Below are 16,834 nucleotides of genomic sequence, written 5' to 3'. Positions count from 1 at the left end.
CACTGTGCCCATGGGGTGTCTCTCCCCTCTGTAGATCAGGCTGCCTTGACACAGGCACTGGATTAGGGAGGCTGTGGCAGATGGGGCTGCTGTGGGGGAGGGGAGAGGAAGTGGGTCAGTGTGATTAGATCTTAGTGCTGTACCCTGCCACAGTGCTCTGACTCCCCCACCTAGAGCTTTTTGTATACATGTGGCCATGCCCCCAGCTGCCTTGCCCTTTTGCTGCCCTAGTTTCCTCTCTTGGGGAAGTCTTGATGTCTGATGCTTTGGTCTGCTAGTAGTGTGGGGGGAAGGGTTCAGGTAGGCAGTCTCCAGACCTCATTAATCACGTTCTTGAGTCTGGTTTGAATACATTTACTTCCTCAGCTTTTTTAAGGTTTGAATCCGTTTAATGATGCAGAGACATCAATGCCATTTGTCCTTCTTGTTACAAAGTTACAGCAATATATATGCGATGTTTTGAACTCAAACGATTTAGGAATAGAGTGGCTTCATCCTTCAAAGTTGCACTAGCGGATTCAGACCTTTTAAGCTCCCAATTTGTTTTCAGACATTTTAGTTTCGACTTGCAGTCTCTCACATGAGCAAATACAAGGCGTTCTGCGTTCCAAGGTTAGTACTTAAGCAGATGCAACATAAATTAGACATGAATTAAAATTACATTACTTTTGTACTTCATCAGTATGATTCGTGCCAGAGTTTGAAGTGTGTAAATCCTGATCTGGACCTAAGTGCAATTTGTGCGTGATACTCTGGACTGCCTCACTGTGAACTCCCTCAGGTTTGAACATTGCTTTAAAATATTAATCATTCATTCAGGAAATTGCTAACTGCTGTATTCCTCTTCAATAATGGATGGCTGTTAGCTTGTTTTCTGTGAGTTGTTGGTAGTTAATTATTGGTTGTGCAGCCTGATGCTGTGACACACAGTGTGGCTCGGGAAGTATTTAATTTCTTTACCAGGGTTAGGATTGGCATTGGGAAGGGTGATAAATTCACTCTTGTTGGGCATATGAGAGAAGATGGCACATGCCTGACAAAGGGGTGATATATCTAAAGAACTGATTGATGGACCTTGATGGCTAAGCCAGTCTGATTGGCCAGCTAAAAATGCCCTATTCCCCTAACAACAGGTCTCTTCCCATGACCTGATTTTCCAGGAACCAATAAGATGATGCCTATCACCATTATGGATTATGCGCTGAATGAGCTGCATTAAGAGAACAGTACCTTTACTCTGCAACAATGACATTTATCTGTCAAGAGACAGACATTTTACTACCCATATCAAGTCTTTCAGTTGTTCTCAGTTTCGTCTGTGAAGTGCCTCAAATCCTGTGGCAAAAAAAGCTGCTATACAAACAATTTTTGTGATATTTGTAATATTCCCACAGAATGTCAGCAGTGTTGTATGTTCTACAGTCTCAGTAACCTGATCCTGGGCACACTGGGTAAAGACTACCACGAATGTTCTGTTGCAAATATCTCAGTGAGAGAAAGATTCTGATCATTATTTCTTTGTGGGGGAAAATATCCATTACAATTTAAATGATTTAATTGGCCTGTGTCAAGAAGGATTATAAAATGTTGAAAGCGTTAATGGGATCTTGAAAAGGTGGTAGATTTCTCCACCATTGTGCCTAGATTGCATTTTAAGCAGAGTTTCACCTGGTATATAAAGAAAGCGAGGCCTGTCTTTATGGTGGGGTTTGTAATCCATGAATTAATGTGCGGCAGACAACATGGTCTAGCCCGATTGAGTCTGTACTCTTTTTGTTTCCTCTCCCTACAGAATCAACAGAGCCCGAAAAGATGGAGACTGACTCAGACTCCCAGCAGCCTGAGAAGGTGAGTGGGTGGACCAGTGTCTCAGTTACTGGTGGCTGGTCCAATGCCATAGAACCATGACCTTACTCTTTAGTCCAGTATACTGAAAGACAGAACTGTGTTGAATCTAATGGATTGAACAGAAAAAGAAACTCTAAACCTGTGTGTCAAGGTGCCATCCAGCCTGATCTGGTCAGATACTATTGTGCACTTTGGGTTATTAGCCATAAACTAACAGAACATCACATTCCCACCTTCTCCATACACTATGCTTGTATTTATCTCACATTAGTAGTTATTTGTAGCTCCTTTACTGCTCTTTTTCTGTCTATACCCCACAAACTATTTACAATCACTGATTTATTACATCACTACTAAGGTATTTTGAAGTAAAGTTGCAGTGACTGTTCTTAGGTCTGATGATTTTTCATACCTTAGGAGTACAGTCAGCTGGGGTGTGGTGTCAGTAGTGCAGACTGGAGATGAATGGGATCGTAAGAAATACTCAGCATTAGAGCTCCAGCAGTTCTCCGCCTCACACTAAGCTTTCATGTCCTGCGAAACATGGGTCAGTCCACTTCACCTGTCTGACCTGCCCGTTTCAGGCGGAGAGCAAAGAGGAGGTTGAGAAGCCCAGCGAGACAACAGAAAGACAGCCTGAGAGAGAGAAGATGAAGAACGAGTCCCAGGAGTGCGAGCGAGAGGAAGCTGAAAGTGAGGGAGGAGAGGAAAGCAAAACAGGTAGATTTACACAAATATCAGTATTTTCTGCTACAATATGGACAAAAACACTGGGCAGTGGAGCTTCTAGCTGTCTGACTCTGTCATTTCATTACTCAGAGTACAGACACTGTGCGAGCCAGTGATTAGAATGGAGGGACTGGGAGAGATGGATTTTCTCCACAGAAAAGCATTTAAAACCAAGTATAGTGGTACAATTTTTACCCAAAGGGTAAACCAACGACTCAATGGGAACATTTAGATATTAACTACCAAACATTCCAGATGGCCTCCTCTCATTATAACTGTTCTTATGAGTCATCGTGAAGTTATTAAAACTGAGGTTCTAGGAGACAGGGAGGCAGTTCGGCCCAGTGTTGGAGTAAAGGGATTGGGAGGGTAGAACTGTGAGTCATGGAGGACTTGCAGCGTAAGCAAAGATTGTGGGCTAGCAGGTAGAGCTCTGTTTCCGGACTTACTGGGGGGTCTTGTATCGTGTATTTTTCAGACAAGGAGAAAGAGGAGAGCCAGGAGGGCGGTGAGATCAGTAAAGAGGGCGAGGGGGAAGATGGCAGAAAGAAGGTGGAGCCTGAGGTGGAGGAGGGCAACATTGCCACAGCTGCTGCTGCTGCCCTGGCTTCTGCGGCCACCAAAGCCAAGGTGAGTACACGCCACACCCTGCCAGTTTCTGTAGTCATTGCAGGAAAATGGGTGCTTCTAGGAAATGGCTTCCTGACAATTTCTGTTTGTTCCTGGGTAGGCTTAACATTATGAGTACAGTAGTACTTCCCCAGGCGATCCTCCATCTGTTCCACAGTGCACCTCTGTGTATTTCAGCACCTGGCTGCAGTGGAGGAGAGAAAGATCAAGTCACTGGTGGCCCTGCTGGTGGAGACACAGATGAAGAAGCTGGAGATCAAGCTGAGACACTTTGAAGAGCTGGAGACCATCATGGACAGGGAGAAGGAGGCGGTGAGTTGGATCAAAGGGGAGGTGGGAAGAAGGCAGAGATAGGAGAAACAGGAGGACTTAGATGTTCTTAAGGAGTCAGTATGCCAGCCAGTCACTCAAGTGGAGGCTGTTTGGCTCTTAAGAAGGAGTCTGTCATTCTTAAGTACTTGAAGGACAGGAGGAGCACTGAGGCAGTTTGACAGCTAATAAGAGTGCTCAAGGAGGGGACATTGGAATACCATGTTGGTGAAAATGAATTAACTCTCATTAGAATACAACAATGCCTGAAAGAGGTACTGGCCTTCTGTACTTGAGAATGCTGTCTGATTGCACTTCAGTCTGTGAGGGCTTATGAATGTATCCCACCATATGTGACGTGATGGTTCTGTCACTGGGGCAAGTTGTAGGAGGTGTCTGAAGGCAAGTGTAGAGGGGCAGTGAGACTGGAGAGATGGGGGAGAGGTGTGAGGATGTCAGATTTGTCTAATTAAAAGATTTTACTAACAAGCTAGTCTTGAGCCCCAGCAGTGGGTGGTGATTCTGCTTATGTGCTACCGAGAGCACTTGAAGGTAAAAGCTGAATTAAGTTGTACTTGCATGGCTCTGAGAGCATTCAAATTCTGTTATTGAAGGCTCCGGATTTGCAGTAGTGCCTCATGCAGTCGTTTCTCATTTTCACCCACCCCTTGCAGTCGTGTGTTAGTTTTAGGTGCCATTTAGATAGTTCAGAGAGCACCTTTTTTTTTTTTTACAGTTCCTTGCAAAAGTATTCACCCCCCCCCCCCAGTGATGCCCCATTACTTTGTTCAGTTACACATATGTACACATTTTTAAAAAATCTATTTTATCTTTATTTCTCTTGCTGACGTTTAAATTTCATGCATAAACCTGTTAACTGTCTAGTTTTGATTAATATACTCATTTTAAAAAGTGTTTATTAGGCACATTTCAACAAGACGTCATTGCAAGGCACTGTATGCGCAGAAATAAAATACACAGCAACATCATCCAGATGTGTGTTGAGATCACTAAGTGTCTGGTTGTTGGCATTTAATTTGTTGCAGACCTGTATAAATTACATAGTCACTTGTATTGTACAAATAGTTACCATTTAGATTTTGACTCTGAAATACCTCATTTTTGCCATCTTGAATGTTGTCTATGCATTGAAAAATATTTTCATAGCCTTAAATCACTTTCGTAATTCAAAAACTGCCCTGCAGTGCCTCTAGTGTTGTGCCCACCTTAGCTTTTCTAATTCGCAATTTGTTTTTAGAATTTGTGTCATTGTTTCACTTTAATATTAAGCATGATGCATGCATGGTATATCTGTATTAATTTTTTTTTTCTGTTAGATGTACTGATCTTACAGTGTATATTTCTATTAGAAGTGCAATAGGATATGTACTCAGAAGGCAGAAAAAGGACTGTTGGTTAGTTTCAAATTCTTCTTGCTAGCAACATGTTTCAGCATCCTCCAGATTCCCATACGGAAAGAAAGGAGAAAGTTATTCCTTCTTTTTGTTCCCAGCAGAGGGCATTTTCAGCCTTGGCCCCCAATTCTCTACTGGCAGGAGGGAGAATAGGACTAATACAGCAAATTGGCACAGGCTGAGGGGGCTTGGCTTGAATTCGCCATCCCTGCATCTTTCTCTCCCCTCTTCAATGAATAGAGACTCTTTTCTTCTCGGTTCTATGCTTCTTCCACCCTTTCCCACTTTCTCAGGCTCTCTCTCTCTCTCTGTGATGAGCCTGAAGCCCTCTGAGCAGTAGCCCCTGAGGTCCTGCTTTTCAGGCTTGGTGTCATTCATACCTCCACTGCACAGCCTTGCTCATCCTGCCAATCTCTCAGATTGCTGTCCCAAAAAATGTTTTCTCTTTTTTTCTTTTTATGCTTAACTATGACAAGACTGCCTAACATCCATTTTGCAAAGCTGGTACCTTGATGTCATTGATGGTGCTGAAATCAGTCCTTTCTCCAAAGTTACAAATCTTTTCCTTGGCTTATTATTTTAAGTGAGTTTTTAGGCAGCATCACAAGGTATCTATGCAGCATTGTGTGGTTAAGACCCTTGCAGTGCAAGATTGGTGAAACATGGATTGATGCTTTTACCTCATCATGATTAGTGTAATACAATAACTAACTTACTGGTGTAACTACAATTAGCCTGCATCAGTGCATAACCTTGTTCCATGTAAATTGCAGTGGCTCCATAGGACATTTAGAGTGGCATTTAAAGATTCTCCTGCTCAAGTATGAATGGTCTAGCAATAATCTTGGGAACTAAATGCACAACTTATGTCTTATACGTAATGTAAGATCCTATGATACAGGCTTTCTTCCTCTGCCAAACGCCTTGCTCCACATAGCAGATAATTGAGCCTTCTCTTGCAGTTCCACATCTTTGTAAATCATTGCCCAAATCCATTAGACACGCTGTCAACAGAAATGATTTAAAGACCTGACATACCTTTTTGCTAAGGCTTTTAGTGACCCATTTTATCATACCTGTGATTTTATCAATTTGCCATCTTATTTTCCCCAATTTTTTAAGCGTGTGGTGTAATACGTATTGCACAGCAGTTGTGAGTTGAAAAGAGGTCATGAATAACATTTTTTATTAACTATAAGTTAATCGTCAAATCATAGCGGGCTACTGTTCAGTCATTCGTGATGTTTTTCCAGACTTTGTAGAATCTACCTGTTTAATTCTATACCGTTATATTAATGCCTAATAAAGCACACATTTCTTATCAAATAAGAATTTTAAGGCTTTATCACCCATTTTAATTTGTTCAATATATATTTTATCCCAATCTGAAATTGCTCCAGGACTGAGGTTCTCAGGGCTCTCAGCTGAGCCACTGAGGCCAGACTGAGATTGTATGAGCCGAGCTCTGTTGTTCCAGGATGTGCACCTCTGATTCAGATGTCAGTCTACAAACAAGATTAGGATTAAGGCTAGGGATAGAGTTAGGGTGGGGCTTGGTAAGCACTAGAGCTGAGGTTATTGTTAAGATTGTGATTAGATTTAAGAGACTGGGCCTGCCTCAGTGAATAAATGCAGAGCAGTGAAGCGTGTGTACAGGACAGTATCTTCACCTCACAGTACGGCGGAATGTAATGTATGATGTGATAAAATGGAAGGAATTAATCTTTCTGAGGGAATAAGAAGAGCTCCTACTGCAGTGGAAAGAAATTGGGAGGAAAAAAGAAAAAATCCTGCATGCTTGGGTTCCTGTCAGCACAGCCATTTGAAAAATGCGTTCTCAAAGCAGGCAGGAACAGTAAAACAGCAGTCCATAGCCTTCTCATGTTAGGAGCAGCTGGAGACTGAGATGGAAGTTATCCAAGGTGGCCAGCATTCATCTTGAGCTGCTGCTGTCTCCGGACGTACAGAATTGCAGACATATGCCCCTCTTTAAGACAATGAAAGGTCATCTGAATAAGTATGTAGGTTTTTGTGAAACATCTCTTGGTCTGCCACAGTGATGGGATAAAGCTTAATTGGTATGGTTTCCTCTGTGTAGCTTTTCTGTTGCCAGCTCTGGCTCTTACCTCTCAGCACGGCAGTCTGATTCATAAGGGAATCTTCACTGGCCTCTGCACAATAACTGTCCTCTCTCAGCCTGGCTCTCTGGACAGCATGAAAAGCACTTGCAATCTATTACACAAAATACATGCAGCCAAATATAGACTCAAAGAATACCATCAGATGAACTGTGAGTAAGTGCCTGGACAATGAGTTTTTATATAACTGAGTGGAAATAGTGCGCTTCAGTTACTGAGAACTGTTCTGTGGGTGATAATTATCATATCTCAGTCTGTCTATCAGTCTTCAGGTTATGCATCATTTTCTGAATAGTGAACAAAGTGTTTTTCAATCCCTCCACACACTGAAATTCCAGCTTCCTCTCATGTCCTCGCACAGAGTTTTCAGGCGTGGTATTAATTCGGGTAAGGGCTATAAGTCTTGTGGACGTTAAATTCATGGAGATCTTACCAAGGGCCTTTAAGTGACAGAATAAACAAGCCCTGTTTTTCATACATTAAGAATGCATTAAAGTCCCGACCCCAATAAAACCATTTCCACATTCCTTGCCCTTCTGCCCCAGTGCAGAGATTAATGCTGCAGATTATATTTGGATTGTATTTTTTTCCTCACTCCATAGAAGCTACAGGCTTTCAATAAGCGTCTTTTTCACTGCTTGTACTTCAGTGGTACCCTTTAGCCAGCCAGGCATACATGTGTCTTTTCATTTCTGCAGTGTAAGGTTTGATTCTTTCTTTGCTGTGTAAATCATTCTTACTAAAGTAGAGAAAAACATTTTATATCCTTTTATATCCTAAGTCTATTTCCTTCATGTTATCTCCAAACTTCTGTTTTTTTAGACACCTCTTCACTCTTTCTTTCTCTTCATCTGTTCCCTGTTTCTGCTCTCCCTCCTTGCTGGAACTCCCTGTTTTTCCTTTTTTGCTCTGCGTTTCTCATGCCGTTCTTACCCTCTGTCCTTCCGCGCTGCCTCTGCTTCCCGCTCTCTTCTCCCTTGCCGTCCAGCTGTGTTTTTCACTCTCTCCCCCCTGCTCTCTCCACAGCTGGAGCAGCAGAGACAGCAGCTGCTGACGGAGCGGCAGGCTTTCCACATGGAGCAGCTGAAGTACGCGGAGATGAAGGCTCGTCAGCAAATGGAACAGCAGCAGGCGGCTGCCGCGCAGAATCCCGGGGCCCACCATGGTCCCCCACCTGGGATGATGGGCCATCAGCCCCCCTCCGGGTTCCCCCCAATGCACCACCCCATGGGCTCTCACCATCCCTCACAGACAGGTGAGGCACAGTACACAGCAGCTTTTCACAGTGCACACCCCGAGAAGACCCAGGATTGTGATTAAACCAGTGGATTCCCATCCTGAATATAGAGGAGAAAGTGTTTAACTCAGCCTGATCTAACTAGCTAGCAGCTATATCACCCTGTGCCTTTCAACTGGCAGCCCACTGAAGGTCAGCAGGTGAGAGCCTGGCCAATAACTGTATGGAAGACCTCCTGGGAAAGCTAAGGTTGCTGCTGGAAGAGGTGTTAGTGGACCAGTAGGGGGTGCTCACCCTGCGGTTCATGTGGGTCCTAATGCTCCAGTGTAGTGATGGGGACACTACTATAAAAAGGCACTGTCCTTCAGATGAAACGTAAAACCGAAGTCCTGACTCTCTGTGGTAATTAGAAATCCCAGGCATTTTCTAAAAAAGATTAGGAGCGTTAACTAAAGTGTCCTGACCAAATTTCCCTCTACCCTTTGCCAATCATGGCCTCCTAATAGTTCCAATCTATGAATTGGCTTCATCACTCTGTTTCTCCTCCACACTGAAAGCCGATGTGCGGTGAATGTACTGGCACACTTTGGCTGCTGTTGCATCAACGCGGTGGGGGCTACACCTGGGCGGCAGTGGTGTGTATTTGTGTATTCAGAAATGAAAGAATATACATCGTTTATGTAATGCAGCTCTGGAGGTGTTGGTGCAGTCAGTGCGTAGAGGCTGTCAGTGGGTTTTGAACACCACTTGCATTTTAAAGATGTACAATCCTGTGCTGTGAGTGAGGGTGTAAGGAATTGGCTTACAGTTCATTTTAAATATGGCGGTTTATGTTAATGCAGCTCCTCTGAAAGATCAAATACTTTGTATGTAATCATTCTTTATTGAAATGCATATCATGAAAACGCCTTTAGTTGTCAGGTTAAATTAATTTCTAACGCGTACATACACACCAATGGCATTTTAGATATTCCAGAATTATGTGAAATGCGCTTTCAACTTATTCTGCATGTTTGGTATATTTGTTAGCATTATTACAAAGATGAGATCAATGCAAGTCTAGCAAAATAGGATGCAGGGGCACTACATGTGCACACCGGTAACGATTGCTTTAAACGATTTTCAAAATTTGTAACACTGCAAATATACATTTTTAGCATTACCTGTGCTCATTCCTGTTTGCAGAACTAAAAAGCATTTAGAAAATTTAACATGTCTTTGAAGTTCTATTTTAAATGATTATTCCAGCATCAACCTTTGAGTTTGATGCTAGATTTAATACTTATTTTTATATGAAGTTATTTTAAAGGCTTCTTCTTTTTCACCTGTGTGATATTTAATATCGCTGCTTCCTGCATTTACTATTCTGAAGCTCCCACTAGTTTCTGCATATTGTTTTGATCCAGTTTGAGTGAGTCAGTGTTGTATCAGCCCACCATCTCGGTCTGTGTGGTCAGCCTTCGCTAAAACCTCCTTCGCTGGCCTGTTCTCTCCCTGCCAGGGCCGATGGGAGGGGTCAGCCAGCCCATGCCTGGGCGTGTCATGCCCAGTGCCCCGCCCCCTGGCGGGCCTCCCCCTCCCAACATGCCTCCCATGATGGGACCCCGACACCCAGGAGCCCCCAATGGCATGTGTGAGTACCCCTCTTCCCCCCACCTCTCACTTTTCCCCTCTGATCCCCACCTCCCATTGTCTCCTGTCGGTTTCACTGCATTCCAGGGGAGCAAAGGAATTATCGCAGCGTTGATGTCACATCATGTTTTGGTTTCTGTGGTTTTTTTTATTACTTTTACAGTGGATGATCTGAATTGGATTTTGAATTGTTTACTTCCTTGCCTAAAAGGAAAAAAAAAATAATGTGATGCAAGTCGCAGGCATCAGAGCGGTCGTTCTCTCAATCCATTGCAATCAAAAACCAACCTTTTACACTCTACAATTTGAAATGAATGTGTCCCCATTCTTACAGACAATTGAAATCACTGGGTTGAATGTATGAATGAAATTGCCCAAAACTAAAATATTGAATGTACGCATACTGCACTAAGCTCATGATCACAAATATACATTTCTTGACTGTAAAGCAACAGTACTGTGGGTAAAAATGGATAAGCATTTTTTGATTTTGCTTTCTCAATACTTTTGGAGGTACTGTAGATGTTTGAAGTAAAGGTAAATGCTGTCCGTTTTGCAGCAGAAGTAGCACTGCCTGGTGATGGTAGTGCTGTGTGTAGTTGGAGCGATAGCAGTGAGCCTGTCTTCTCCCCTTTACAGATCCTGCTCCTCCAGCTGGACAGCCTGATGGGATAGCACCAGCTCCAGTGGGACCTCCAGTGGCCGCTCCTTCCCGTGTGGCTGAGAATTAGGGGACACACAGCCTCTCCCCAGGACCTTCCAAAACACCAAACCAAACCCCCCTCCTTCACACACTTTCGTCCTCCAACGCCCAGTCTCCTCCTGCCCCCCTGTGTGAGTGCAGTCTTTTCCAGGAGAGAGCATCTCTAAGGCACACACACACACATCCCCCACCCCTACCCCGCTGCCAGCGCTCTGCTCCTTGGTGTCAGCTACAGACAGAAAGACATACAGACAAGCAATCATGGAAGGCTGTCTTTCTTTGCTTTTTACTCTCTCTGAAAATGTATGCTTACTGTTTCTAACAGGAATCATTTACTGACCTGCTGACAGAGGGTTTGAGTGGTGAGTAGCAGTGATAGGCGGCTTTGTAGTTCTGGTTTATTAACGGTGGAGTTCTTATCGTATGAGAGATTGAGAGAACAGCCTGGCTCAGTTTGCTTGGAGTTTTTTCTCCTACAATTTGTTGTTTTTACATTTTTCTTAATAAAAAGTAAGACAGCACATAATCTGTAAGTAGGGTGTATTGTACCTCTAGAACAGGGAGTGCAGAGTGCTGCACAGTCAGAGGACTGGGATTAGGGCATTTTCTTGTCAAACCTGACAGGGCAGGGAGAGAAGAAAGACAGTGTGGGTCACAGCACTACAGGATACAGCTGTCACCTTCATTCTCCTCATTTCTCTCTCCCTGTAGCTCTATTTCTGCCTCGGTCTCTCTGCTTCTCTCTGCCTGCCTGTCATCCTCTCTTTCTCTTAGTCTCTTACTTGCCCTCTTTGTCACGTTTACTGTACATGTGTTCCTTCTTCACTTACTCCTGATAATAAGGCACAGAGAGCACAGCAGTGACTGTGATGCAGGAAGGGGAGTGAGTGAGAGTGAAATCACTTTTCAGTCTGCCTTGGGTGGCGGCTGTCCGCAATTGTGTACCCCACAGGAGCAGGGAATATTTGAAGATCCTCTAAACACTTAATAGACCCTGTTTCACCTCCACGTCCCCTCCTGTCCTTGCCCTCAATCTAGCAGTAACCATAGGCATCTTTAGTCTTTCCTTTTTGACTATCTACCTCGGACCCCTGGCCCCTGGGTCTCCTCTCTGGCGTCCCCTACTGTTGATGGCTTGTCAGTAACGCGTGAGGTTTGAGCTGCATTCACACTGGCTCTGTTGGCTTGAGAAATGGATGTGTGTTGGATAGATTTCTTCTCCTGTAAGTCTAGGTTAATTAGAAATGTGTGCACACTTTGAAAGCAGAGGATCTATTCTCTTGCAGTGCTCATGTCATCAGGAAATATTTGATCAAGACTTTTCTTTTGATCTTATCTTCTATATATTAGCATTAACAATGTGAATTCCCTGCTGCTTGAGATATGAGAGCAGTGATGTAGTTAAACGAGACAGCAGTGTAAACAGCACTTTTAATGAGCTATGAAGAGGCCGTCTTACACTGATGATACTGCTGTGTACACTACATAGCAACAAGCCACCTGGAGACACTGGACAGATCAGTAATAATGCAAAAGGATTCTAATGTTCCCTATGCAAAATGGCAGACAAGTTGCCAAACGAGCTCTCATACATTTAAAAAAATTAGTAGGAATTGATGATGCAGAGGAGCAAGAAACTAGCAGTTGCTCAATGCAAAACTTCTCAGCTGGAGTGATCTTTAAGACCGCTGCTGATACAGGGATTTTCTCTTGATTTGAAGATAATTACACTGTGGTCCCTGCAGACAGCATGACTTTCAAGTGGAGTCATTTTGCATTCCTCCACTTGCGTGTGATTATTTTGTCTTCTAATCCAGAAGGCAGATAGACCTTTGAGGTCTAAGAGTCAAGAGAACAGCTCCCACTCTGGTTTAGTGCTTTCTCTGGTCAGGCAGTGCGGTGTCTGGGTTTCTGATGGCTTACCAACATCAGCACCTCGCTGAACTGGTTTCTGACATTGCAGGCATTTTAGCACCAAGGGTGGCGACACTTGCAAATGAGCCCAGACGTGGTGCCGGGGGTATTTTCCTCCCTTTTTGCGTGGGCTTGAGTGCATGTTGTACAGTAAACACAAGCCCATGCACACAGCCTAAAGATCTTCTTTTCTAGCCCCTCCCCACCTCAACCCACCAACTTCGGACAGTATCGCAGCAGCCTGGAATGCCCTTGTCGTGTGCAGAGGTTGTTCTGTTTCATCTTCTGCTTTACTTCTGCATGCATAGGAAGCAGGGCCTAGATGGTTTAGGTGGTGTGAAGCAGTCAGTCGGACTGACTGCAGTGCATTCCTGCTGAGTGGAGGCCCTCCGGCCACGCTTTCCTCAGGTGACGTTACTAACAGACTGATTGCAGCAGGGCCCCCTTTCTGCTGCGCCCCCTCTCCTCCAATCGTTTTACCACAGGTAACGGGAACCAAACTGCTTTGCCCTATACATTTCCTTTAATGGCTTCTTTTTATTTTATTTTAATATTGTCTTTTTTTAAAAAAGAACTTGGCTTAGACCCACTTTCTGTTCTCAAAGTTTGTAGTTTTTCTTTTTTTTGTAATTGTCAAATTGGTACTGAGACCTTAACACTGTCAAATAAAACTTGTGTTTTGTATGAAACTGTGTGGGAATGATGTTGGGTTGTGGTTCATTTTCTCTTTTTTTCACCCTTCTGATGACTAAAATGTCTATATTCATGTGCAGAAAAAGACTTCTTTGCCATTACCCTTCTTTGCCTTGTTTTTAGTACCCGTCTTTCACTCAGAAAGTTGTCCATTTCATCTATTAAAGTTCTCATAATTTTCTAACAGCATGTAAACCATCTCCAAGAAGAAATGGACGTATTCTGCTCTGTCTAGGGCTGTCTACATTTCTCCATAATTTTAGTACCATCACAAGTGGAAGCATTTTCTAGTTATAAAAATGTGTAATTCCAGCTGAGAAACGGTGAGCTTCCACAGAGCAAACTGTAGTCTCTGGTGGGCAGAGCTTGGGCTCCCCTGGTCCACAGGATAGTGCCGTGGACAGGTCCACCCTCAGTGCCTACCTAAAATGGGGAAGGGATTAACCACTAAGTAAGGAGACCGTAAATCTGACTGTCATTACCTAAATCATGGCACATTGGTAAATGCCAGCACTTTTCCCTCTTTCCTAAAGGATCACGATCAAAAAAACAAAAATCTGGCTGCTGTAACTTGAAATTGAATTTACGAAGTACTGAACTGAAATTCAGTCATGATTTTCCTTACCGTTTCTCCACAACATTTCAACATCAGAAAGTGCAGAGGATTAGTGTATTGTGTTTTCTAGACAGCTTGATCTGGATTATCATCTTAGTTCTTTAGTCAGAGCTGTGCTAAATGAAGCTTTCATTGTTAGTCATAAGTGTATACACCTGTAACCTCTTGCCTTTCTTGGTAGGCATTCTAATAAGGTATTGATAAACTCTAGCATCCAGAATAAAGCCTCTAGACATTAATTTCCACATATTATAGTACTCATGTCCACACATGGGTTACCATTGACTCCTGAAATTGATTTAAAAAGTAATATCATTTAAAATGGCCTACATGAGTAAAGGTGTTAAATCGCAAAATGTAGGTTTTTAGTGATGGACCTGTGGAACTCCATGCTGTTCAACATGAAGGAATGCTGAAAACCTGTAAAGTAAAATCAACTTTTCTTCAAAGCAATTTTGTGTAGTTCATTGCCACTGGAGGTTATTCATAACATGACCCTACAATTTTTTGTCGCGCTCTGCAAAGCTCTGTCCTGGAGTGAGAGTGATGCTGAAAAATAATTAAATGTCATTATTAGTGTTATGTGAAACCTGAAGCGCAGAAAATCAGTCCGTTATGTCAAACGTGTCATTTCTCAAAAAGTAGACAGAATTTTCAAAAGGTTTAGCTGCTTTGGAAAATCATTGAGTCAAAAAATAAGTAATGTTACAAAGTAATGTCAGTTACAGAAAAGTTCACAAAACAAGAGCTGAATCGGAGAAATTCATTGTACCCATTATGAAAAGTATGTTTTCTAAGGCATTCTAACCATGAAGCACTCTTAACAAGAAAATCTACAATTTATCTTGTATTTCAGCTGCCTTGAATGCTTTTTAATTATTTGGCGGATATGCTATCACTGTGTCCTGCATAACATGTTTGTTTTTCTTTCCGGTTCCCTAAGATTAGGTTTTAAATTAAGAAGAGAACCCTCTCAGCCTCCTGGTAGGTGAAGCGTCTTCAGCCTTGTCTGCTTACCAACAGCATAGTGCTCTTATAGAAGCTGGCTCCATTATGAGAACATGATGCCAGAGGTCTTTTAGCCATTCGTGCATGTCTGTGGTTGTCTTTCAATAAGGCAATTTGTATCCAGAGTCTGGCATGGTAATTTTGCTCCATGTGTCCCCTTAGTCCCTTTTCTGTTCTGCGCTTAGTTCCACGATTCTGTCATGATATGTGTGTGTCGTGCTTAACAGAGTCCTGATAAAGTGAAATCACATCATAAGAAAAAATGAAACGACACCTTTGTTAAATCATCCTGTCACCTATCACTGTTTCTGTAGTAGACCCTGCCTGATGCACAAGACTAAGGTAACAGATAAAGATGTATTTCTGTCTCATCCATTTGTTATGGTGATGCGGTCTGGTAAAATATCTCTTCTCAATACTGAAGATTTTTCCAAAGACTCTGTCTTGGAGTCAGAGCAGGAGCATTCTTTTTTACTCGTCTTTCTTTCCTTAGCTGTGTAAGATAAACTCACAATAGGTTTTTTTCGCTGAACATGGGAAGTGAACATCAGTTCATCATAGATATCGCACTGTGCAGTAATAAATTTCTCTCTCTCTTACTCAAAAGCAGAGCATAAGGACATAGTTATCCATTCTCCAGTGTTTCAGCTGAAACAGACAAGCCTGGTGTGGATATCTACCGGTTACTCTTTTAACCTGATAACTGATTCAACTGGTTTGTACACAGTAGCTGAAATGCACATTTTTTATCTTTGAGACCTCGGATGACGAGTTTATAGAAGTAATAATGCTAGAATCCTAGCTATGTGTAATCTCACTAATCCTAATATTTTACTAATCCACTAATATGCAATCTTTCATATTGAAGGCTTCTCAGTATACCAAACATGAGGGAGGTGTAGGGGTCTCTTCTGTCTTCGCAAAGGGAAAAGGGTATGTTTTAATGCCCATGAGACCAAAAAAATCCCTTTCACTCCATCAGTAGGGGGGAACAAAAGAAAAGACAGCCCCATTGGTGTTTTGGGAGCCGATGAGATCTGAGAGCTGTTTTAACCCCTGACTGATTAAATCAGGCACTTGATGGAGCTGGGCACCAGTGTCGACAGAATCTTTTCCAGATGTTCACATGGTTTGTTTTTCAGCACACATTTTTTTTTTACTTCCGTTGGGTTAGCCTTTTGGTGGCTTTGCAACACATTGAGAGTTTTCCAAGAGCTGAAAAAAGACGTGATCCTAATACTTGCTGTTTAAAAGATGTCTTTATACCCCACTTCAGGCAGTGTAATAAGGTGGAGAAAAACACTTTGTTCTGTACACTGGGTGTCATGTCCACACAGGACATATGGATCCACCACTTCAGCTGCAGGTGTCCCAGTCTGTTTATACTGCGCTTGTTCTATAAGGGTATTTAAACCTGTTTGGGACACAAGACATTTGTTTGTGTGTGTCCCAATTTGGTCTTATTTCCCTCCCCCTCACAGGCAGTTTTGTGCCGAGCTGTGGTGAGGATCCTTGTCTTGTCTCCTGCCAGTTCTGTTAGGCCCCATTAGAGAATAATGAGCAGAGCTTTTTTCTGTTGCCGCTCTCGTTATTCCCCTGGCCTGGCTGCACACACACGAGGGCTGCGTGTGGTCAGGCTCTCACAGGAAGATAGGCTGCTGGTGCTGCCAGCATTCAGAGAGCTATCAACCCAAGACACACATAAAGAAGCACTGTTGAGCTACCTGACCTGTCCCGCGGTCTGTCCGTTGCTCAAAGTTCTAGCCTGTTGATCTGTCGGGCTCCACAATTACTGTCCTGTTGCCCAATCTTGTTAGATCTCAGAGCCCAGCAAGGTTGGGTCAGGTCAGTACTGGGAAACCCCCATAGAAATCCATGTTGTTACTGTAGCTCCCTCCCAGTCTCCCAGCTGTGCTGTTGGAAAGCATGTGCAGCAGAGCTTTATTAAGACATGGGAGATGT

General features: G+C 43.1%; 1 protein-coding gene across 2 annotated transcripts in view; it reads left to right on the top strand.

Moving 5' to 3' along the window:
- The window catches only part of smarcc1a (SWI/SNF related BAF chromatin remodeling complex subunit C1a), a 34,534-nt gene extending 21,290 nt beyond the window's left edge, over positions 1-13,244 (top strand). For both annotated transcript variants that reach the window (XM_088601343.1, XM_088601342.1), the window contains exons 22-28: positions 1,793-1,848; positions 2,433-2,568; positions 3,056-3,207; positions 3,385-3,519; positions 8,096-8,324; positions 9,808-9,939; positions 10,578-13,244. In XM_088601343.1, coding sequence (XP_088457469.1) covers positions 1,793-1,848; positions 2,433-2,568; positions 3,056-3,207; positions 3,385-3,519; positions 8,096-8,324; positions 9,808-9,939; positions 10,578-10,669 — 932 coding nt within the window. In that variant the 3' untranslated portion in view covers positions 10,670-13,244. The remainder of the gene's footprint in view (positions 1-1,792; positions 1,849-2,432; positions 2,569-3,055; positions 3,208-3,384; positions 3,520-8,095; positions 8,325-9,807; positions 9,940-10,577) is intronic.
- Positions 13,245-16,834: the final 3,590 nt, after the last annotated feature.

The sequence above is a fragment of the Lepisosteus platostomus genome, chromosome 12 (genome assembly GCF_059453375.1).
Source record: "Lepisosteus platostomus isolate fLepPlt1 chromosome 12, fLepPlt1.hap1, whole genome shotgun sequence".
Taxonomy (NCBI): Eukaryota; Metazoa; Chordata; class Actinopteri; order Semionotiformes; family Lepisosteidae; genus Lepisosteus; species Lepisosteus platostomus.
This window is presented reverse-complemented; position numbering and strand designations above follow the sequence as displayed.